General features: G+C 50.0%; 1 protein-coding gene across 1 annotated transcript; it reads left to right on the top strand.

Annotated features, from left to right (window-relative positions):
* The first annotated feature begins 7,136 nt into the window (after positions 1-7,136).
* NAIF1 (nuclear apoptosis inducing factor 1) lies at positions 7,137-11,182 on the top strand. Its single transcript, XM_058818346.1, has 3 exons — positions 7,137-7,862; positions 8,690-9,139; positions 9,707-11,182. Exons 1-3 carry the CDS (start codon positions 7,352-7,354, stop codon positions 9,724-9,726), a joined length of 981 nt encoding a protein of 326 aa, XP_058674329.1. The 5' UTR covers positions 7,137-7,351; the 3' UTR covers positions 9,727-11,182.
* The last annotated feature ends 6,372 nt before the right edge of the window (positions 11,183-17,554 follow it).

Genomic DNA, 17,554 nt, shown 5'->3' with positions numbered 1-17,554 from the left:
TGCTACAAGTAGGGCTATAGGAAAAAGCTCCCTCCCCCTTCTCCTCCTCCCAGCACTGTATCATGTTATACTGTGTGCAACCAAGGGCCCAGGGCTGCAGCATCACCATCTTGTAGGGCTCTCAAACAAAACACCAAGTCCTTATTGTGGCTTTGATGTCTTTTATTAATACTCACCAACCACTTAAAGGTTCTCTTCAATATTCAGCTAGATTTTAAAAATAAAATTTAAAAGAAACAGTAAGTGTGCTGAAGTCTGGAGTTTTTTTACCTGCTGTTATCTCAGTAATCTGACACCTCCCTGAAAGGAGGTTTTAGGAAGTTAACCTCTTTTCCAAATCAGCCAGCAACTGCACAAGAGGAAATGGCCTCAAGCAACACCAGGGGAGGTTCAGGTTGGCCATCAGGAAGCATTTTTCACTGAAAGGATTGTAAGGCATTGGCACAGGCTGTCCAGTGAGGTCACCATTCTGGTAGGTGTTCTCAAAACAACTTGGTGCTACAGTTTAGTTTATACAGTGGTGTTGAGTCAAAGGTTGGACTCTATCCTGGAGGTCTTTTCCAACATCAACTATTCTAATAATCCATGCAGATGAGGACAAGGAGATGTGTCCACTACTTACCAAGGTATTGAGTGCTGGTCACTAAAAAATGTCCCACAGAACACACTGAAAGACCAAAGCCCTGCTGCATATTCTACACAGGCACAATCAGCTGCTTTGGATGAGTTCTGTTGTTTCTTTCCACTCAGGCTGAGGGGTTCCCACAGGCATTCACTCCCCTACACAGTTCAGAACAGATCCCATCCTGCAGGAAGCAACACTGTGGGGCCACATCAGTGATATTCAGGATGCCCTTCTACTCACACAATGCTGACATTTAAATTTTCTATGCTCTAGTCCAAGTTGCACCTACACCTCTCAAAGGTCAGCCAGCAGCCCTTGGTCATCAGCACTGTGCAAATAGGACAAAGGTCTCTGCTAAATAAACCAGAGAACCAGCAGGCTTCTCCAATTTTCTGCAAGATAGGACAAAAACAATCCTGGAAGAACAAACATCCCTCAAGAGTTATATACCTGGTCCTATATGTATGTACATAAAGCAACACTTGTCTCATCTGCAATTGTTTGTTTATATGTAAGGAAAACATGCAGGAGCAAGTTTCTCCTGTGCAATATTTGCATTTAAAACCAGCCTCCCCTCAGAACACTGAGTGGACACACTGCCCATGTCAGGCATTAATCACACCAAGGCAGGGCTGAGCAGGCAGCAGGTGTGGGTAAAGCCTTTCCCCAGGACAGGCTGAGGCTCCTGCCCCAGCTCCCCTCTCCTCCTGCTGTCCCTGGCAGGGTCACAGCCGGTCTCCCTGGCATCCCCTGTCCCAAAGCTCTCGCTGCAGGGCTGCTGGGCAAGGCTATTAATAACCAGCACTAGAAGTTTCCTTGTGCCAAAGCCAAGGCCTGTCTTCTCCAAGTCTGTTCTGCAGCTGTCAAGAACTCATGTGATGGATTTGAGTTCATTTGCGTCCTCAGCCTGAATCAGAGAAGGCAACAACCCCAAATTCATACCAACTAACCACTCACCACAGATTGGAAAGTTTTATCTACAATTAAATCACTGACCTACAGTTCTGCTCTTGCTCAAGTGCATGAGAACAGGGTCTCCATCAAACCACACATTTCATAATTACAAAGAGCAAGAACAGGCCTCCACTCCCTGCAGATCCAGCAGATATGATCCATTCTGTTTATTATTTTAATAAACATTACTCATGAATGTGTGAGTTTAATTAACATGTTATTGAAAATGGTTTCACCTTGTATTAAACTGGTTTGGGATATTCATAAAAGGTAATTCTTTGGGATTGGTAAGAAGATGGGTGGATGAGAAGTTGTTGGCAGCAGAGGGAAGGCTATCAGCTGGAATATCAAACTGTAACAGGATTTGTCTGATACAACCTTGTGTTGCTCAACCCTTCAAGGTGAATTACAAAAGCCCAGCTAAAAGCTCCACAAGTGCCCCAGCAGGATTCAGGGCACACAAACCATGAAAATGTGATAATGCATAAATGTATGTGGGTTTGGAGATGTATCATGAGATCTAAATGAGAGCAGGAGAGATATTCCAGTCCAAGTTACAGAACAGTGCTAGAATTTTGCTCTTTTTATCATAAACTGACTTCTGTAACACAATCAAAACTCAGGTCCTCCAATTCCAGATGGCTGTGAACGGAAAACAGGTGAAAGCATCACAGTGGAAAAAGTCCCTGCTCCTTCTGCCCCTTACAGTTGCTCAGAATTGCAGTACACTGTGCACAGTATAAAACAGAGTATTCCAAAGTGCTGAAGAACAAAAAAACAGTTACAGAAACAGAGCCTGGGAGGAAGAATTAAATGACGTCATGACAGAAGATAAAGCATTGATCAGAAACAAGATTAAATTTTTTTACGATTGCAACTGCTACAGTAGAAAGTTTCTCAATCCATCCATGGAGCCACTTGCCAAAGAGCAAACTGATTTATTGTCCCAGAATGGCACAGGCACAGCTGGAAGAGTCCAGGGACACACTTAAAATGCAAAGCTGTTCAGGAGAAAAGCCTGATGCAAACAGAACACTGCAGGGTCCAGCTGCAGCAGCACAGCTTTGCTTCTTCAGGACATGGGAAAAGTAAAAAACAGACCTTGGGGGAAGTCTGGACAGCCAGGACCTGAATATCAGAGTGGAGATATGAGGCTAAGGAAGAAGTGATGAAAGCAGATTTCAGCAGCCTGGGAGCTGATACAGTTTTCCCCAGGGAAGCTGATTCCAAGCAGCTGAAAACATGAACTTAGAGGAGGGGAGAGTATCACAAGACCAAGGAGGACATCACTGTTAGGGTAGAGGCAAAGAGGACATCTGGGACTGAAAAGAGACAAGGGTTATGTTTTCTCTGTTTCTTAAAGTGAACTAGTCCAGCAGAAGATGCTGAGCACTACAGAAGAGGCAGCTGCAGACAAAGTTCACCACTTCAGTCTGTCTCTAGGCAGCTGGGATTAATTCCACCAGTTCAGACTGTCTGGAACTTCAGCAGCAGAGATGAAGTTTTGGAATGGCATTCCAGCCCTGCAGTTAATCAGGATCAGTAGGAAAACAGTTATATTAGCAAACACACAAATATTACCATCACACATTCCTTCAGCAATAGGACATCTACAGATACAAAGTAGGAAACAATTCTGTTTCAGCATATTTCCATTGAGTGCATATTTCAAGCTCCATAGGTCTATATAAAGTCAGAAAGCAACAGTAACAGGACATTTACCATCCCAGAGGTAGATGAAATTTAGCAGTAAAATACTATCCCTTCACACAGTAGAACAAAAAAGGCTTTTAAAAAATTCTTCACATGGTTATCATTTTACTGCCCAAACAGAGTGAACTGTGTGGATTGCTTCATGCTGACCAGTGCAAACAAGCATTTCATTACAAGGCTCACTGGTTTGGCACACTGGTATTTGTCAATTGGTTTAAAGATAACAGCATGGCTTAAAACAAAAAAATAAGAAAAAGAAAACATCGTTTACATAAGCAAATTCCACCTCAAAGGACATCTGAGTGCAAGCCCTTCTCTCCCCCACCACAGAAGGCCACCTGTGAAAGAGAAAGCAGCAATTTTCCAGGAATGCCACAAAGGGTTTTATCTCAGCAAGAACTCTCAAGCATTGAAGGAGCCAAAATATTGCTCATTTTCTTTTCAAGTTCAGCCCAAAAGTTATTGTTACCACGAGGACTTTTAGCCCACTGAAGCAGGGAGATGAGCAGCTCACAGCTAAGATGGGAGATAACTTCACTTTACAAGCCCAATGTTTTCTCCATCTGCTCCCAAACATTAGAAGGCAACTCCCATATCAAATGTACTGCTGCATGGAAGGAAAAATAAAGTGCACCACAGGCACCAAGTAATTTACTAATCACAAGCAATCCATGTGATTTATGCCCAAATTGGTCTCCAAATACCGTGCTCGATAAATCAGAAGGGTTTTCTATCTTGACACTTGAGCACTTTCCCTGAGCGTGACCTCACATTAGTTAGGCATTGAGATGCCATAATTAGCTAAGGATGGAGCAGAAAAAGGACTGACTTATTAATAGAACTGCCTTGCAAACAGGAAGTTTATCTGATTTCCCTAAAAACTGCTCGACACAGAAGTTTGCTAGCCAGCTGAGGGCTGTTCCCACATTTTTAACTGGAACTTGAGAGTTTTGAACTCTGCATCCTCACTCTCAATGCTTTCACTCTCAATGGTTTTTACCCTGCTAGAGGGGATGCTCTACCATACTAACAATGCTTTGCAAAGTCTAGAATGTTTTGAGTTGGGAAAGGAGCACCCAGTTCCAACCCCTTGCTATAAATCAAGTTGCTCATTCCAGCCTGGCCTTGAACCCTTCCAGGGATGGGGCAGCATCAGCTTCTCTGTGCACCCTGAGCCACATTTCACCCCCCTCACACTGTGGAAGAGGAGCCAGAGGAAGGAAAAGGCAGAGGAACAATACTGACAGACAGGGGCTTCAGCAGAAAGACAGGATTGCTAAGCAGCATCCAGGCAGGGCTTCCCTCGGCAGCGAGCTCCGGTCCCCGCAGAACGGTTCCTCCGTGCCGCTCCCACCAAGCACAGAAACTCTCTGCTGGGAAGTAAAAATGCACTTTGTGTGAAGGTGCTTCCTCCTGGGCTGCAGAATGCTAGGCTGGAGTGAACTGCATGCAAAGAGAAGGGAATGCAAACAGAGGCAGGAGTGCAGGTGTAAGCACAGAACGTTCTGGGTCATGGGGGACTTTTACCAGAGGTCAAGGATTGGCCCCAGAGGTGGCAGCAGGTCAGTGTCACAGGGCATGCACAGTGACTTGTGGTACAAGCAGATCGACATAGCCAATTGCACCCAGCAGAACTCATGTTTTTTCTAGAAACAGCACAACTGAACTACTCACAAGATCACACTGCCAAGGAAATCTCGTATTTTACAGCAGCTAGGAAGATGCCAACCAAAAAGAAATGTCAGAAGTTAAGATGCTGGAGAATCAAAGTTAGAAAGGGACTAGAAACTCTGGAAAGGACTGTGTAATTAAAGCACTCAAAGTGGGGCACCACTCCCAGAACAGGGAGAGAATAGGAGCTGTCACTTGAATTAAGTATCTTTTCAGTGACTCAGAAGTTATTCTTAAACTCTTCTTCCTTCCTGTACAACTCAGGCACTCTGTAGTGCCACATCCCTGGCTGCACCCATGTGTTTATCTCCTATCTTCACATGATACCGAGTTTTTTTATGGCCCTGCACATAAAATACAAGTGACTGGGCAGGGGAAACTGTGCAGCACTGAGGACAAGCCACATGGACATGTAAATCACACTAGTCACAGTTAATAGAGCAGCATCATGTTGAACCTTGGAGCCCTCAGCGTACAGCATCACACGGAGTGGTGAGTACAAAAAGCTCCCTGGGCTGCATGTTTTATATGTGCAAACTGTACAGTACAGCAGCCTCCCTACGTTCTAAGATATTTCCAAACCCATAAAATAAACGGGTCATGAGCCATCCTGGGCAAACATGAGAAGCAACACGCTGCCAGACTCATATGAGGAACACAGTGATGGAATGAAACCTGCACAATTACTCTAACTGCAGGAATCGCTCCCAAGGGACCTTCCACTAGTGTAAGCCAGCATGCAAGTTGCCCTGTCCCGAGTCCTGCACAAACACGATTTCCTTTATGGTTTACCCTGCCCATACAGCAAGGTTTTAATCTTATTAACTACGGATAGTTAATACAGTACATGCCTACAGGCAGCAAGCAAGCCGATTCCTCCGGGTCTAGCGTGGAAGCCAGCAGGGTGGCTCTGAGGCAAGGAGCCTGGGGAGGGGAGCGGAGCGGCCGTGTCGGATCCCAGCCCCGCTCTCGCTCGGGGAACGGGACGCTAAAGGACCCGGGTATTGTCATAGTGCTACCGCTGCCCCGGCGGGACACAGCTGGAAAGCCTCCAGAGTCCACGTCCTGCTCCCGAGACAAACACAGAGAGGGCCCCGGAGCGGACACGGGACGCGGGGAGCGGCCGAACCCTCCCTGAGCCCCGGATCCCGGGCGCGCTCAGCCCCGCCGGGCCAGACCCCGCCGCCCGCCGCCGCTCACCAGCAGATCCAGCTCGGAGCGGTGCAGCCCGAGGCGGCCCAGCCCCACGGCCAGGTCGTGGATGCAGAGCGCGCCGTCGCGGTTCACGTCGAGCTTCTGGAACAGGGTGCGGAGACGCCGGTCCTGCTCGGAGGCCTCGCACAGCGACCGCCCGCAGGACCCCGCGTTCCCCCCGCCGCTGCCACCGCTACTGCTGCCGCTTTCCACCGCAGATCCGTGTGGGGAACCGCACGGGCAGAGAACGCCGCTCACCACCGGGGAGGCGAGAGAGCGCCGCGCCCCCGGCATGGCCGCGCCGGCACCGAGCACCCCTCACGCCCGCGGCACCGGCAAATGGCGCCGCTTCCGCCTTCGCGCCACGCGCCGTCGTCGCCACGTGACGCCCTGCGCCGGCCAATCAGAGCTGGCGACACGCCCTGGACACGCCCCCGGCGCCCACCGGAGAGGCGGGTCGTGACGTCACGGGGGACGCCCCCGCCTGCACCAATCGGGAGGAAGCGCCGCGGTGTTTCGGTGTGCGGTGCAGGGGGCGGTGCAGGCGCGCGGGACAAGCCGCGATTGGCTGAGCCGCCTGGGGGGGCGGTGATAAGGAGAGCTCCTCCAATCAGAGCGGGAGCCGGCAGGCAGTTTGAGATTGACGGACGTCGCGAGCATCCGGTAGGTCGGAAAGGAGTGCGCGCTCTGAAATGATGGACAGGAGAAGCACCCAATGAGATTACAGCAAGGAAATCCAGGGGTGGGCCCAACCCCTCAGCGGCCCCACGCAGGCCCAGTGCCCTGAGACCAGCGACGGGGCGAGGCCGCCTGTTGTCTGCCTGATGGACAGGGCTGTTAACCAATAATAATGCGATATTCCAGGCGGGAGGCGGGCAAGTCATTTGACGGGCAGGCGGGCGAGCCAATCAAGCGTGGCAGGAAGAGGGGCCGATTCTGGAAGCCATTACGCCAGTGCCGCAGGGCGGGGGCCGTTGTGCGGGGCTGCCGGGCGAGCGCCGTACGCAATTTGCGTATCGTTGGCGGTGCCAAAGGGGGAGCGGGGGGGACCGACCCCTCGGGGCCCTGAGGGGCCTCGGGGCCCCCCTGTTGTCCCCGGCCCCGGGGGTGGGGGGGCCCTGCCGCCCCTCGGCCCTGCCCAGCGTCCCCCAGGCCCCCCAGGTGTGACCCCGTGCCCCGTCCCCGGTGCCCCCCATGGCCATGGCGTCGCCGCCGGCGCCCCCGGCCAAGAAGCGGAAGATGAACTTCTCGGAGCGGGAGGTGGAGATCATCGTGGAGGAGCTGGAGCGGGGAAAGCACCTCCTCGTCAACCACTTCAACGCGGGCGTGCCTCTGGCCGCCAAGGCCGCCGCCTGGCACGACATCCTGCGCCGCGTCAACGCCGTCGCCACCTGCCACCGCGAGCTGCCCGAGGTCAAGAAGAAGTGGTCCGACCTCAAGACCGAGGTGCGGCGCAAAGTGGCCCAAGTGCGGGCTGCCATGGAAGGGGGAGGCGACAGCCAGAACGGCGGCGGCAACGGGCCCGAGGGCGAGGAGCCGGCGGGCGCCGCGGCCGCCCCGGTGATCCTCACCCCCATGCAGCAGCGCATCTGCAACCTGCTGGGAGAGGCCACCATCATCAGCCTGCCGAGCGGCGAGTGCGGCGCGGGTGACGGGAGCGACATCCCCATCACCGCGTCGGCCACCACGGTCACCCTGACCCAGAGTGAGTGCTGCGCCCGCCCCAACGCTCTGGGCTGGCCTGGAGGGTCACACAGAGCCCCTGGCACCCCCCTGCGAAGGGACCCCGAGCCTTGTGTGGGGACAGAACCACAGAATGGTTTCTGTTGGAAGGGACCTTAAAGAGCACCCGGTTCCAACCCCCTGCCATGGGCAGAGACACCTCCTACTAGAACAGGTTGATGCATCCTGGCCTGGCCTTGAACATTTCCAGGGACAAGCTGCCCACAAGTTCTTTGGGCAGAGAGAAACCCCAACAAAAAGAAATCCCCACCTCTCTGTAATGAAATGCTCCTCCCAGTCTGCCCTTGTGGTGTAGGGGAGTGGCCGCAAGAAAGCAGGTACTGAAAGTCGGCTTCGACAGCTGGACTCAGTCTTAAAGAGGAGGGGAATCAAGGATCCTTTGCACCTTGGGAGGTTCTTCAGTCCCTCTCTGGGGAAAAACATCTTCAGGGATGATTTTCCAGTGTGCAGTGCCCCAAAGAGCAGCTCTGCTACTGACAGGGGCCATTCGGGGTCTTTGCTGTTATATCAGTCAGTCAATGCTGCTTGGAAAGATTGTTCTAAACTGGAGATTGAGAAATGATATTGTCTAGACAGATAAGGCATTCCCTATTCCTTTGGATTGTGCAGCCCAGAAGGAAGCTCGACTGAGGGTGGAGTAGACTTAAATAGGTCATTTTGTGCATTGCTGGCCATTGTACGTTATCTCACTGAGCAGGCCGTATTCCTGTGATATTCACTGAATAGTCCTGCAGATAAAAATCCTGTATCCCAGCTACCCCTGACTCCCTTTCTGCCCTTTGTTCTCAGTTCCTGCAGAGACAGCCTACCACAGCCTGGAGGACGGCGTTGTGGAGTACTGCACCACAGAGGCCCCGGCCACGGTGACGGCCGAGGCGCCCCTGGAGATGATGGCCCACCAGCACGAGGTGTCTGCCAAGCCCCAGGAGCTGAAAAGCCGCATTGCCCTCAACTCAGCCAAGCTCCTGCAGGAGCAGCGAGTGACCAACCTGCACGTGAAGGAGATTGCCCAGCACCTGGAGCAGCAGAACGATTTGCTGCAGATGATTCGCCGCTCACAGGAGGTGCAGGCGTGCGCCCAGGAGCGGCAGGCGCAGGCCATGGAGGGCACGCAGGCGGCTCTGAGCGCCCTCATCCAGGTCCTCCGCCCCATGATTAAGGACTTCCGTCGATTTTTGCAGAGCAATACACCCAGCCCATCGGTCACCACTGAGCCTGGCCAGACAGGGCAGCAAGATGGTATGATCCAGTGGAAGAAACAGTGATGGGAGGGGAGCTTTAGATTGATTGAATTAGGAAAAATTTCCTCCCTCAAAGGGTTGCCAAGCCCTGGCACAGGCTGCCCAGGGCAGTGGTGGAGTCACCACTCCTGGAGAGATTTAAAAGATGTGTAGATATGGCACTTGGGGACATGGGTTAGTGGTGGATGTGGCTGTGCTGGGGAAATGGTTGAAAAGTCTTTCCCAACCTAAACAATTCTGTGATTCTATGGGACATCTGCCATGCTAAAAACCTACCTATGCTGGCAGAGGAAACTTGGGAGCATGGGGTACTGCATCTTCTCAGTGTGAATGGCTCCCTTGGAGTTTGGCTGAATCTAAACAGGTTTCTCTGCCAATCTTGTGCTAATCTGCCCTTTCAGACTCTCATACAGAGCCATAGCAGGATGTGGAATAAACCAGCAACTTAACATGGATTGCTTTCGTTCCTCAAACAATAGATTTATTTTTTTAAAGTTATTTTTTAATTTCTGTTTGATCTGTCCTAATTATGACACCTCTCTTTTCTCTTTCTCTCAATCTATAGGATTTAAAACTGACTTCTAACGCAGAGAGTTCTGTCAGGACATCAGTGCTGCAGCTGCCAAGGTACAGTGATGGTGAACCCACAGTGCACACAGTGAATGCATTTCTGCCTCTTGCTGCAAGCATTTACTGGAAACGTGGTACTGGATGTGGTAGAACCTTCCCTCTGCACTGAGCGCCCTGGATCCTGCTCCTGCAGCATCACATCCTGCCCATGCAGACCAGCACCCAGCCTCTGTGCATTCTCACTCCCCTGAGGATCCCAGTGGGATTGAAACAGTGCATTCACCTCGTGTTTCATCTGTGTGCCGTCATGAAATTTCTCGATCAGCTTGGGAGATATGCTGAAAGTTTCATGTCTTGGGTACCAGAAGCTCTCCTGGGATGCATCTTGGCACAATGTCTTTATTTGTCACAGCCACCCAAGGGCCTGGATGAGTTTCCCTGGGGTGGATGGAATGGTGAGACTCCATCTTTGCTTCATCTGCATTGTTTGTCACCTCCAGAATACCTTGATCCATCAAAGAGGACCTGGACTAAGGTCCTGGACTAAGCTGCAGCCACACAGGAATTCCCAGTGTCGAGGAGTTTGTCAGCCACTGATTTGAGTGAATTTTGGGGCATTACTTGGTTCTGCTGCTGGTGGTGTTTGTTTTGTACTGTTTGGGAGCTGGAAGCCAGTGCAGCCATTCTGTGTTTGTCTGCTGGCTGGCCTCATCCTGACAAACAGAGCTGAGCTTCTCCTCACTATCCTATACCGTTATACAGGGTGAAACAACATCACAGCCACTTCTGAGGCAGTCTCTGGATCTTGGTCCTTGATGAGAAAGCCTCATTGCACAGGTTGGTCAACATGATTCTCACAGACTTGCAGTAACTTCATAAACTTTTAGACTAAAGGTCCACTGGTACCTGCATGGAAGAAAACTTAGGGAAAGAAAACAAGGAAGTGGAAGTCTTCTCCTTCTGCCTTGCAAAGTGGCTTACATTTTACAGGCTTGTTGCTTGCCAGGTTATTACTTTTGAAACGGAACTTTTCCAGAGCTGGTATTTACTTGCTGTTAAGTCTCCTTTAGGGCTGAGGAGGGAGTGAATTTGCACAATCAAATGAAACCTTTACACAGCCTTTAATGGGGAGATGCTGATGGGGGACCCCTGTTAGAGCAGTAGGTGACAAGGTCACTGCTGCAGTCCCTGGCCTTTACTCATCTCCTCCTTTCTACACATCTGATGGGGGAGAAAAGGACACCACAGTGAGAAGGGTTTGGTCCCTGGAAGACTCCCAAGCCCTTGGGACTGACACCTCCAAGCTGAGTCAGGGTGGGTCCTGCCTTTGTCTGGCATCTCACCACATGAGTAGCACTTGCCTGACTCTTCCTCTTAGACTTTGTGGAATCAAATCAATTGCTGAACTGAAATTTATTTTTAGAGTGAGAACTATGTCATATGTGTTGGTTTACCTCATTTGTGTAATGATCTCTCCTTTACAAATATGAATTTTAATAAAAAATACATTTTGGTAAACAGGCTGTTTCAGTTCATTGGTGTGTGCAGAAGTGAAAATGAGCCCATGACAGCAACTTTGCAACACAGAATCCTCACTGTGAAGGGACCAAGGAGAGCTGTGAACAATCACAAGTCACAGGAGCTTTTCCTCTTGTTTGTGAATCTTGTGGCCTTGTATTTACATAATTACAGTCTTTTTCAAATCATAGCTTTTCCAGGCTTACCTTGGAGCATGAGTTATTTCACAGAGTCTGGTGGAATACTGAAATACAGTAATACAGTAATCTCCCAGCTGCTCAGAAGAATCCACAATAGCCTAAAATAATGGAAGAAATACCAGCCTTTGGCTTTAAATTGCAGTGTGCATTTTTTCAGTGACTAAGCACTTCAGCTGTGTTGCTTTTCTAGAGGACTAAACGTGTTGCCATTGGAACCACACATTTTTCCTGTCTCTTCAGGATAAATGCAGAGCTGAGTCAAGCCAGCAGCATCCAAGCATGTGTTCTGTGTAACAGATTTTTTTCTCATTAAAAAGATGTGGCAACATTTTAAATACAGGGTGAACTGTGCAATGAGGGGCTTGGTTGTTGCTCATGAAGCAGTCACCAAACTTGGGGGGGACAGAGAAAAGTGTCCCTTAATGTTAAAACCAGGATGAATAGGTGAACAGGACACTGAGAGGGCAAACAAGAACACAGGACATTCAACTGAACAACCAGCTGATGCCCAAGCAGAACAAAAGCTAAGGAGGAATATTTATAGATGTTTATTTGTTCTCCTCTAGTGTTCTTTTTGTACCTAGAGATTTGTATTCAACATCCAGACTGGGAAGGAGCCATGCAGAGCTGTTCTGCCACAGGGTACCTTGGACATGGGGCTGAGCAGCATCTTCGTGCCTGCTGGGGAAGGGGAAGTTTAGCAGGGGACTCAATGGTGAGAAGAAAATATTTTTCCAAGCCACCGCTGCTCCCTCCGGAGCAAAGCTGCAGCCCGGCTTTCCAGGAGGTGGCACTGCGCGCCGGGATCCCGAGCTGTGGCACTGCACTGTCCCAGGAGCCACCCCTGTCCTCCAGACCTTGTGGGGATCCTGCTTGCACCCTCCACTGGCAAAATTTTCAGGGCTGAGAGCCTGGAGAGGAGGAAATTCAAAGGGCAGAGCGCAGCAATGAGATATCCCTGGAAAAGTCATGATGCTTGGGGACTCGGAGCAGGTCCCTCTGCTTCCCAAAGACACGGCACAGGACACTGGGATGTCTGCCTTTGGGATGAGCTCACTGCAGAACCGAATGGGCAAACACAGGATTTAAAAAACACATCAAGTCCTTCATTGTAAGCAAAGGGACAGGTTTTAAGGTTTTTTAAACAAGTTTTAAGGGGTTTTTTATGTTTTTTTAAACATGTGTCAGTTTCCCACCACTGCCATCACCGCATCACAGTTCTGGGAGCAGATCCCCTCCAAGGGACAGAATGATTTGCCCCACACACTCACTCAAATAACCTCTACTTCCTCCAGCAGGATTTTAAAGTTTTCCAGCCTGTTTTGGCAAAGCATCCTTCTGGGGATGGTTTGTGGGGTTTTTTCCGGTTTTCACATGAGAGGTTGTTGCCAGCAAGTATTGTCAGCAGAAGAGTGATCAGGTCAGTGTGAAAATTGACATATTTAATATTCTCTGTCTCGCTTGAAAGCACCTGATAAGAAGCTTCGTGAGACGGAGGAGCCCAGCTTCCAGCCCATGTTTGAGTGGGGGAATGAAGTCAGAATCACCTGCAAACGGGTCCCAGATGTGCAGGTGATTAACCCGAGGCAGAATCCCAGCGCCAGCAGGGACAGTTTCTTTCCTCTGTCACCTGGGATCCCAAATGAGAGGTTGCTGTGTCACAGAAAACCACAGACCTTCTGTTGTTTCTGATGTATTTGGGGTAACAGCAGCATTAGCAGGCAGTGGGGCAGACCAGGCCACAACCAGCGAGTCTCTTGTCCAGCACAACACTGAAGGGATGGAAGCTGGGCTACAGACACAGGATAAGGCTTGATAAACACAACAAGCCTTGAGGCAAAGCAGCTTCCAAGTCTGCAGATTTTGGAAGGGGCAAACAAGATCCAGTTCCACCCACAGACCTCACAGAACGAAGCAGAGAGTTCTGCTGCACATTCCCAGGACACGCTGAAGCAGACATGGAAACCAGTAAACACAAAAAGCCAGGCAGCTGGATTTTCAGGTCTAACCACATTTTTGAGGAAAGGAATCCACTGACTCCAGATTCCTGGACTCCTTTTTTCACCAACAGGATTCCCAGTGCTGGCAGGCCAGAAATCCACCGTGCAGGTGTGTCCTTTGCACATCCAACAGGAAACCCAGCCTGGCACAGAAAGTGAAACAGTTCCTGGCCTTTATGATGATGAGTTCAGTCAAATATGGAACAAGTGAAAAACACAAGCAGGTCAAAGTGCAGCTCACAGCCTGTTATTAAACTGAGAAGATGCAAGTTTGGAATAACTCCACACCATGGGATCTCCTGTGCAATGGGGACAGGTACCCATTCCCCGACAGGGGAACTGGCAGCAGGCACTGCTGTGGTGTCTGCACCCCCTGCCCATTTTGGGAGCTCCCCAGCCTGGACCTGCCCCAGTTTTGGGGAAGGCACCCACCCACCGCAGCTCCCACCCACAGCTCCAAGAATGCATTTACAGCTTAAACTGACTGTGATAATCTCTTCTTTTTTTTTTTTTTTTTTTTTTGATGATGAGGCTGAAAGCTCATTAAGGCCATTACAGCAGAGGCGACAGGTGTAACAGAGAACCATTACTGTGTTTATGCTCTTACAGCAACGTGTGTAATTTAGTTTTAAAACTTTAATCATCTGGCTGCCAGGACAAATGAATTAGCGTGATGATGCTTTCCAGAGGAAGATGCTGATGATGTATTTTGCAGGGCTTGTGCATCTGGGATTCCCTTGGGATAAGAGATAGGATTTGAAGGCTTACCAAATGCATTACAGGATCTACCTCACTTCACCTCACTGGGTTTTGTCCCTCCTGCATTTATCTCACCTTGTTTCTCCACTGCTGCTTTATCTCTGTCCTCAGAGAAGAGAGGAGGCAAGACAAGGTGTGTCTGATGGTGCTCACCCTCAGAGCACAGCACTCCCAGCCCTGGCCAGCTGGGCACACCTCTCCAGGAGAGCAGAGGTGAGGCCCACACTTAACTGCACAGCACAGACTGATAAAAATATCCCAGACTGATAAGACAGTGCCCTGAGCCAGCAAAAGTTGAGGAAGTGGTGGCAGCACTGGGGAGTGGCCTCAGGAAAGGCTCGGGGCAGGAAGAGCACAGGGCAGGGATGTGCCTGGGCTCCTGGAGCAGAGGTGAGGTGGGCACAGCCATAGGGAAATCCATGAGATGTGAGACTGGGATCAGCAGAACCAAAGCACCTTGGTCACACACACATGGCCCCATGGATTGCACCTGGAGCAGAAAACAATACAAAGCCAGAGGGATGGTGGAAGGATGAAGATACTCTACACCCACATTCCCTCTGTGGGAGGCTCAGACTAACCCATCCCCTCTGTAAACAGGAGCTCTGTCCCTTTAAACCATGTGAATTTCTCCAGAAACAATTATGCAGCATAAACACAGCAAAATCAACAGGGTGAATTTTGAACTAATAAAGATTTAATCTCTCAGTCATGAGACTGGGTTTGTTAGGAAAATACACACATCCCTGAGACTGCAGCTCTGGTTGCTACACTACACACTGCTCAGCAGCTCGCTGGGCATGCTTCCAAACCCATTTATTTTTAACATCAGTCACATTATTCAATTAATTATAAAAACACTAAGGTTTTCAAGAGATGTTTCTGATAAAACTGCAAAGTAAATATGCGTGAGAACAGCAAGGATTAAAGTGTCTGTAAACTTTAGCATTTGAGGCTGTTGCTATAAACAAGAGAAGCCCTCGAGAAGGTTATTTACCAGAGTGAATCATAGCAGATAGCAGAGTCTCCTCCCACACCACACACAGGGATCGTTTGTCCTTTACCTAGGGATGGGAGCAGAGCATCCACACGTCTGTCAGCATGTGCTGGGGCAGGAGAGGTGTGAGAACTGGGCTGGATTCTTCAGATGCCTCTGGCATTTCAGCAGCACAGCTTGTAAATATCAAATATTTAGCAGGCTCTTTCCTAATAGGCTGGAAACAGAAATAAAAAAAAAATTACCAGCAGTGCCTCAAAGCCTTGAAAACACCAGATAGGAATTGATGGAAGGATTCAAGGCTCACCTGTAACAGCAGCCTGTAAGCCCTGCTGTTTCCTGGTAACTCTGGTATGTGCTGTGATGGTTTCACTGTAGCAATACAAAATGTTTTCCCAGTCCAAAGTCTGTGTAAGCATAACTCGGTAAGCAAAATTCATAATGCATTTGACTTGATCCAATTTTTCACTTTTATCCAAGGACATTTCTGTGTACTTTTCCTAGCAGACTCTTTCTTTTTTCTTTTTTTTTTTTTTTTTTTTTTCCCAAGGTTCACATTGTGGTGGAATTATTTGATAGCTCTGATATTGTCTGCATAGATGGCAGATTACAGGCAAGGAGTCTGGGCATCAAAGCCTGGCAGAGAGAAAGGACTCCCAGGCTTTCATCCAAGCTTTGCATATCAGCCTTGGGAACAGTCCCTCCCACATGAGCCTCGACTTCTCAGCCACAGAGGCTCTCGGGCAAACACCTAAATTTTAAATCTTGGCAAATCACATTGATGATTGCAGCCTCCTTCAGGACAAGGAGAGACATTTTGTTCTGCTTGCCCTTAAAGGATGGAATCCAGCCTAACCAGGGATCCCAGCCACAGCACTGGATGCAGCAGCAGCAGCACATAATAACAGGGAGCCATTTTGATGAAGGGATGTGCCCAGCTTGCCACATCTCACTTGGGGAGGGTGAGATTCCAGCTCTGGGCCCTGCCTGGTGCTGCTCCCCAGGGCTCTGTGGTACCTGGGGCTCCCTCCAGCTCACAGCCAGCCCAGCACTGCTGGCCTGAGCCACAGCCACGCCGTGGAGCCCTGAGGGGACAGCACGGCCACAGCGCTGGGTGGCCTGAGGAGCCGAGTGCCTGCAGCCCGTGGGACGCGCTGAGGAGAGGGCACCTGGAGCTGCTCGGGCACTGGGACCAGCCAGGGAAGAGCTCCTGGCTGTCAGGAGAATGCAGATACGATGTCAGTCACCAAACCACAGAATGGGTCCACAGTGGGTGATCTGGGCCCATCTTCCTGCTCAAGCAGGGTTGTCACAGACATATTTTATGAAAAATCCTTTTGCCAAGATCTTTTCTCCTGAGAAGCTGGGAAGCTTTAGCTTCTCCATGTTTTGCTGGTTGGAAATGGGATTTGGAGAATTCTTTACCCAGCAGGTGAAATTGTTTTTACTTGATGAACAATGACAGCCACCTGTGTCAAGGCTGTGAGCAGTCACAAGATTTTATTACCATTCCTTTCAAGCCTTCTGATGAAATCCTTTCTTCTATTCTTTTAGTATAGTTTTAGTATATAATTTTCTTTTAATGTAATATATATCATAAAATAATAAATCAGCCTTCTGAAACATAGAGTCAAAATTCTCATCTCTTCCACTTCAGGACCGTGTCCAGACATTTCTGGAATATCTCCAGTGAGGGAGACTCCACAACCTCACTGAGCCAGTGAGAAATCACTGCATAGAAAAGAAGTTCTTCCTTATGTTCAGGTAAAACTTCCTGGGCATCGCTTTCTGCCTATTGCCTGTTTTCCTTGTGGTTGGCACCACTAAGCTGAGCCAAGCTTCATCCTCTGGGCACTCCACTTTAGGTAATTATACACATTAATGAGGTCCCCTCTCAGTTATCTCTTCTCGAGGCTAAACAGGCCCACCTCCCTCAGCCTTTCGTCATAGCAGAGATGCTCCAATTCCCCGTCATCCTCACTGCCCTCCGCTGGACCCACTCCCAGGAGCTCCTTATGTCTCATACCAGAGGTGACTCTGCCTCATCTCGGCCGAGGCAGGAATACCCCAACCGCAGGTTTGTGCCAGCAGAGGGGCTCCAAAACATCGTGTGGGGCGGGAAGCCCAGCGCCCCAACTCCCGCTGAGGGGACACCGAGGACCCCGCTTCCCGCCCACCCCCTCAGGCAGGGGGCGGGGCTTGTCCAAACCGGCAGCTCTCTCCTCCAATCCTCGCGCTCTTTTCCCCGCCCCGTGCCAGAACAACCAATCACTGCCTCGCAGTGCTCAGCCCGCCTCCTTGCTGCTGTCCAATCGGGCGGCGCCGCTCGCGTTTTCTCGTCTCGGGGGAGGGCGGGTGTTACGTGCCGT

This window comes from Ammospiza caudacuta, chromosome 21, assembly GCF_027887145.1.
Source record: "Ammospiza caudacuta isolate bAmmCau1 chromosome 21, bAmmCau1.pri, whole genome shotgun sequence".
Taxonomy (NCBI): Eukaryota; Metazoa; Chordata; class Aves; order Passeriformes; family Passerellidae; genus Ammospiza; species Ammospiza caudacuta.
Note: the sequence above shows the minus strand (reverse complement) of the source record. Positions and strands in the feature narration are given on the sequence as shown.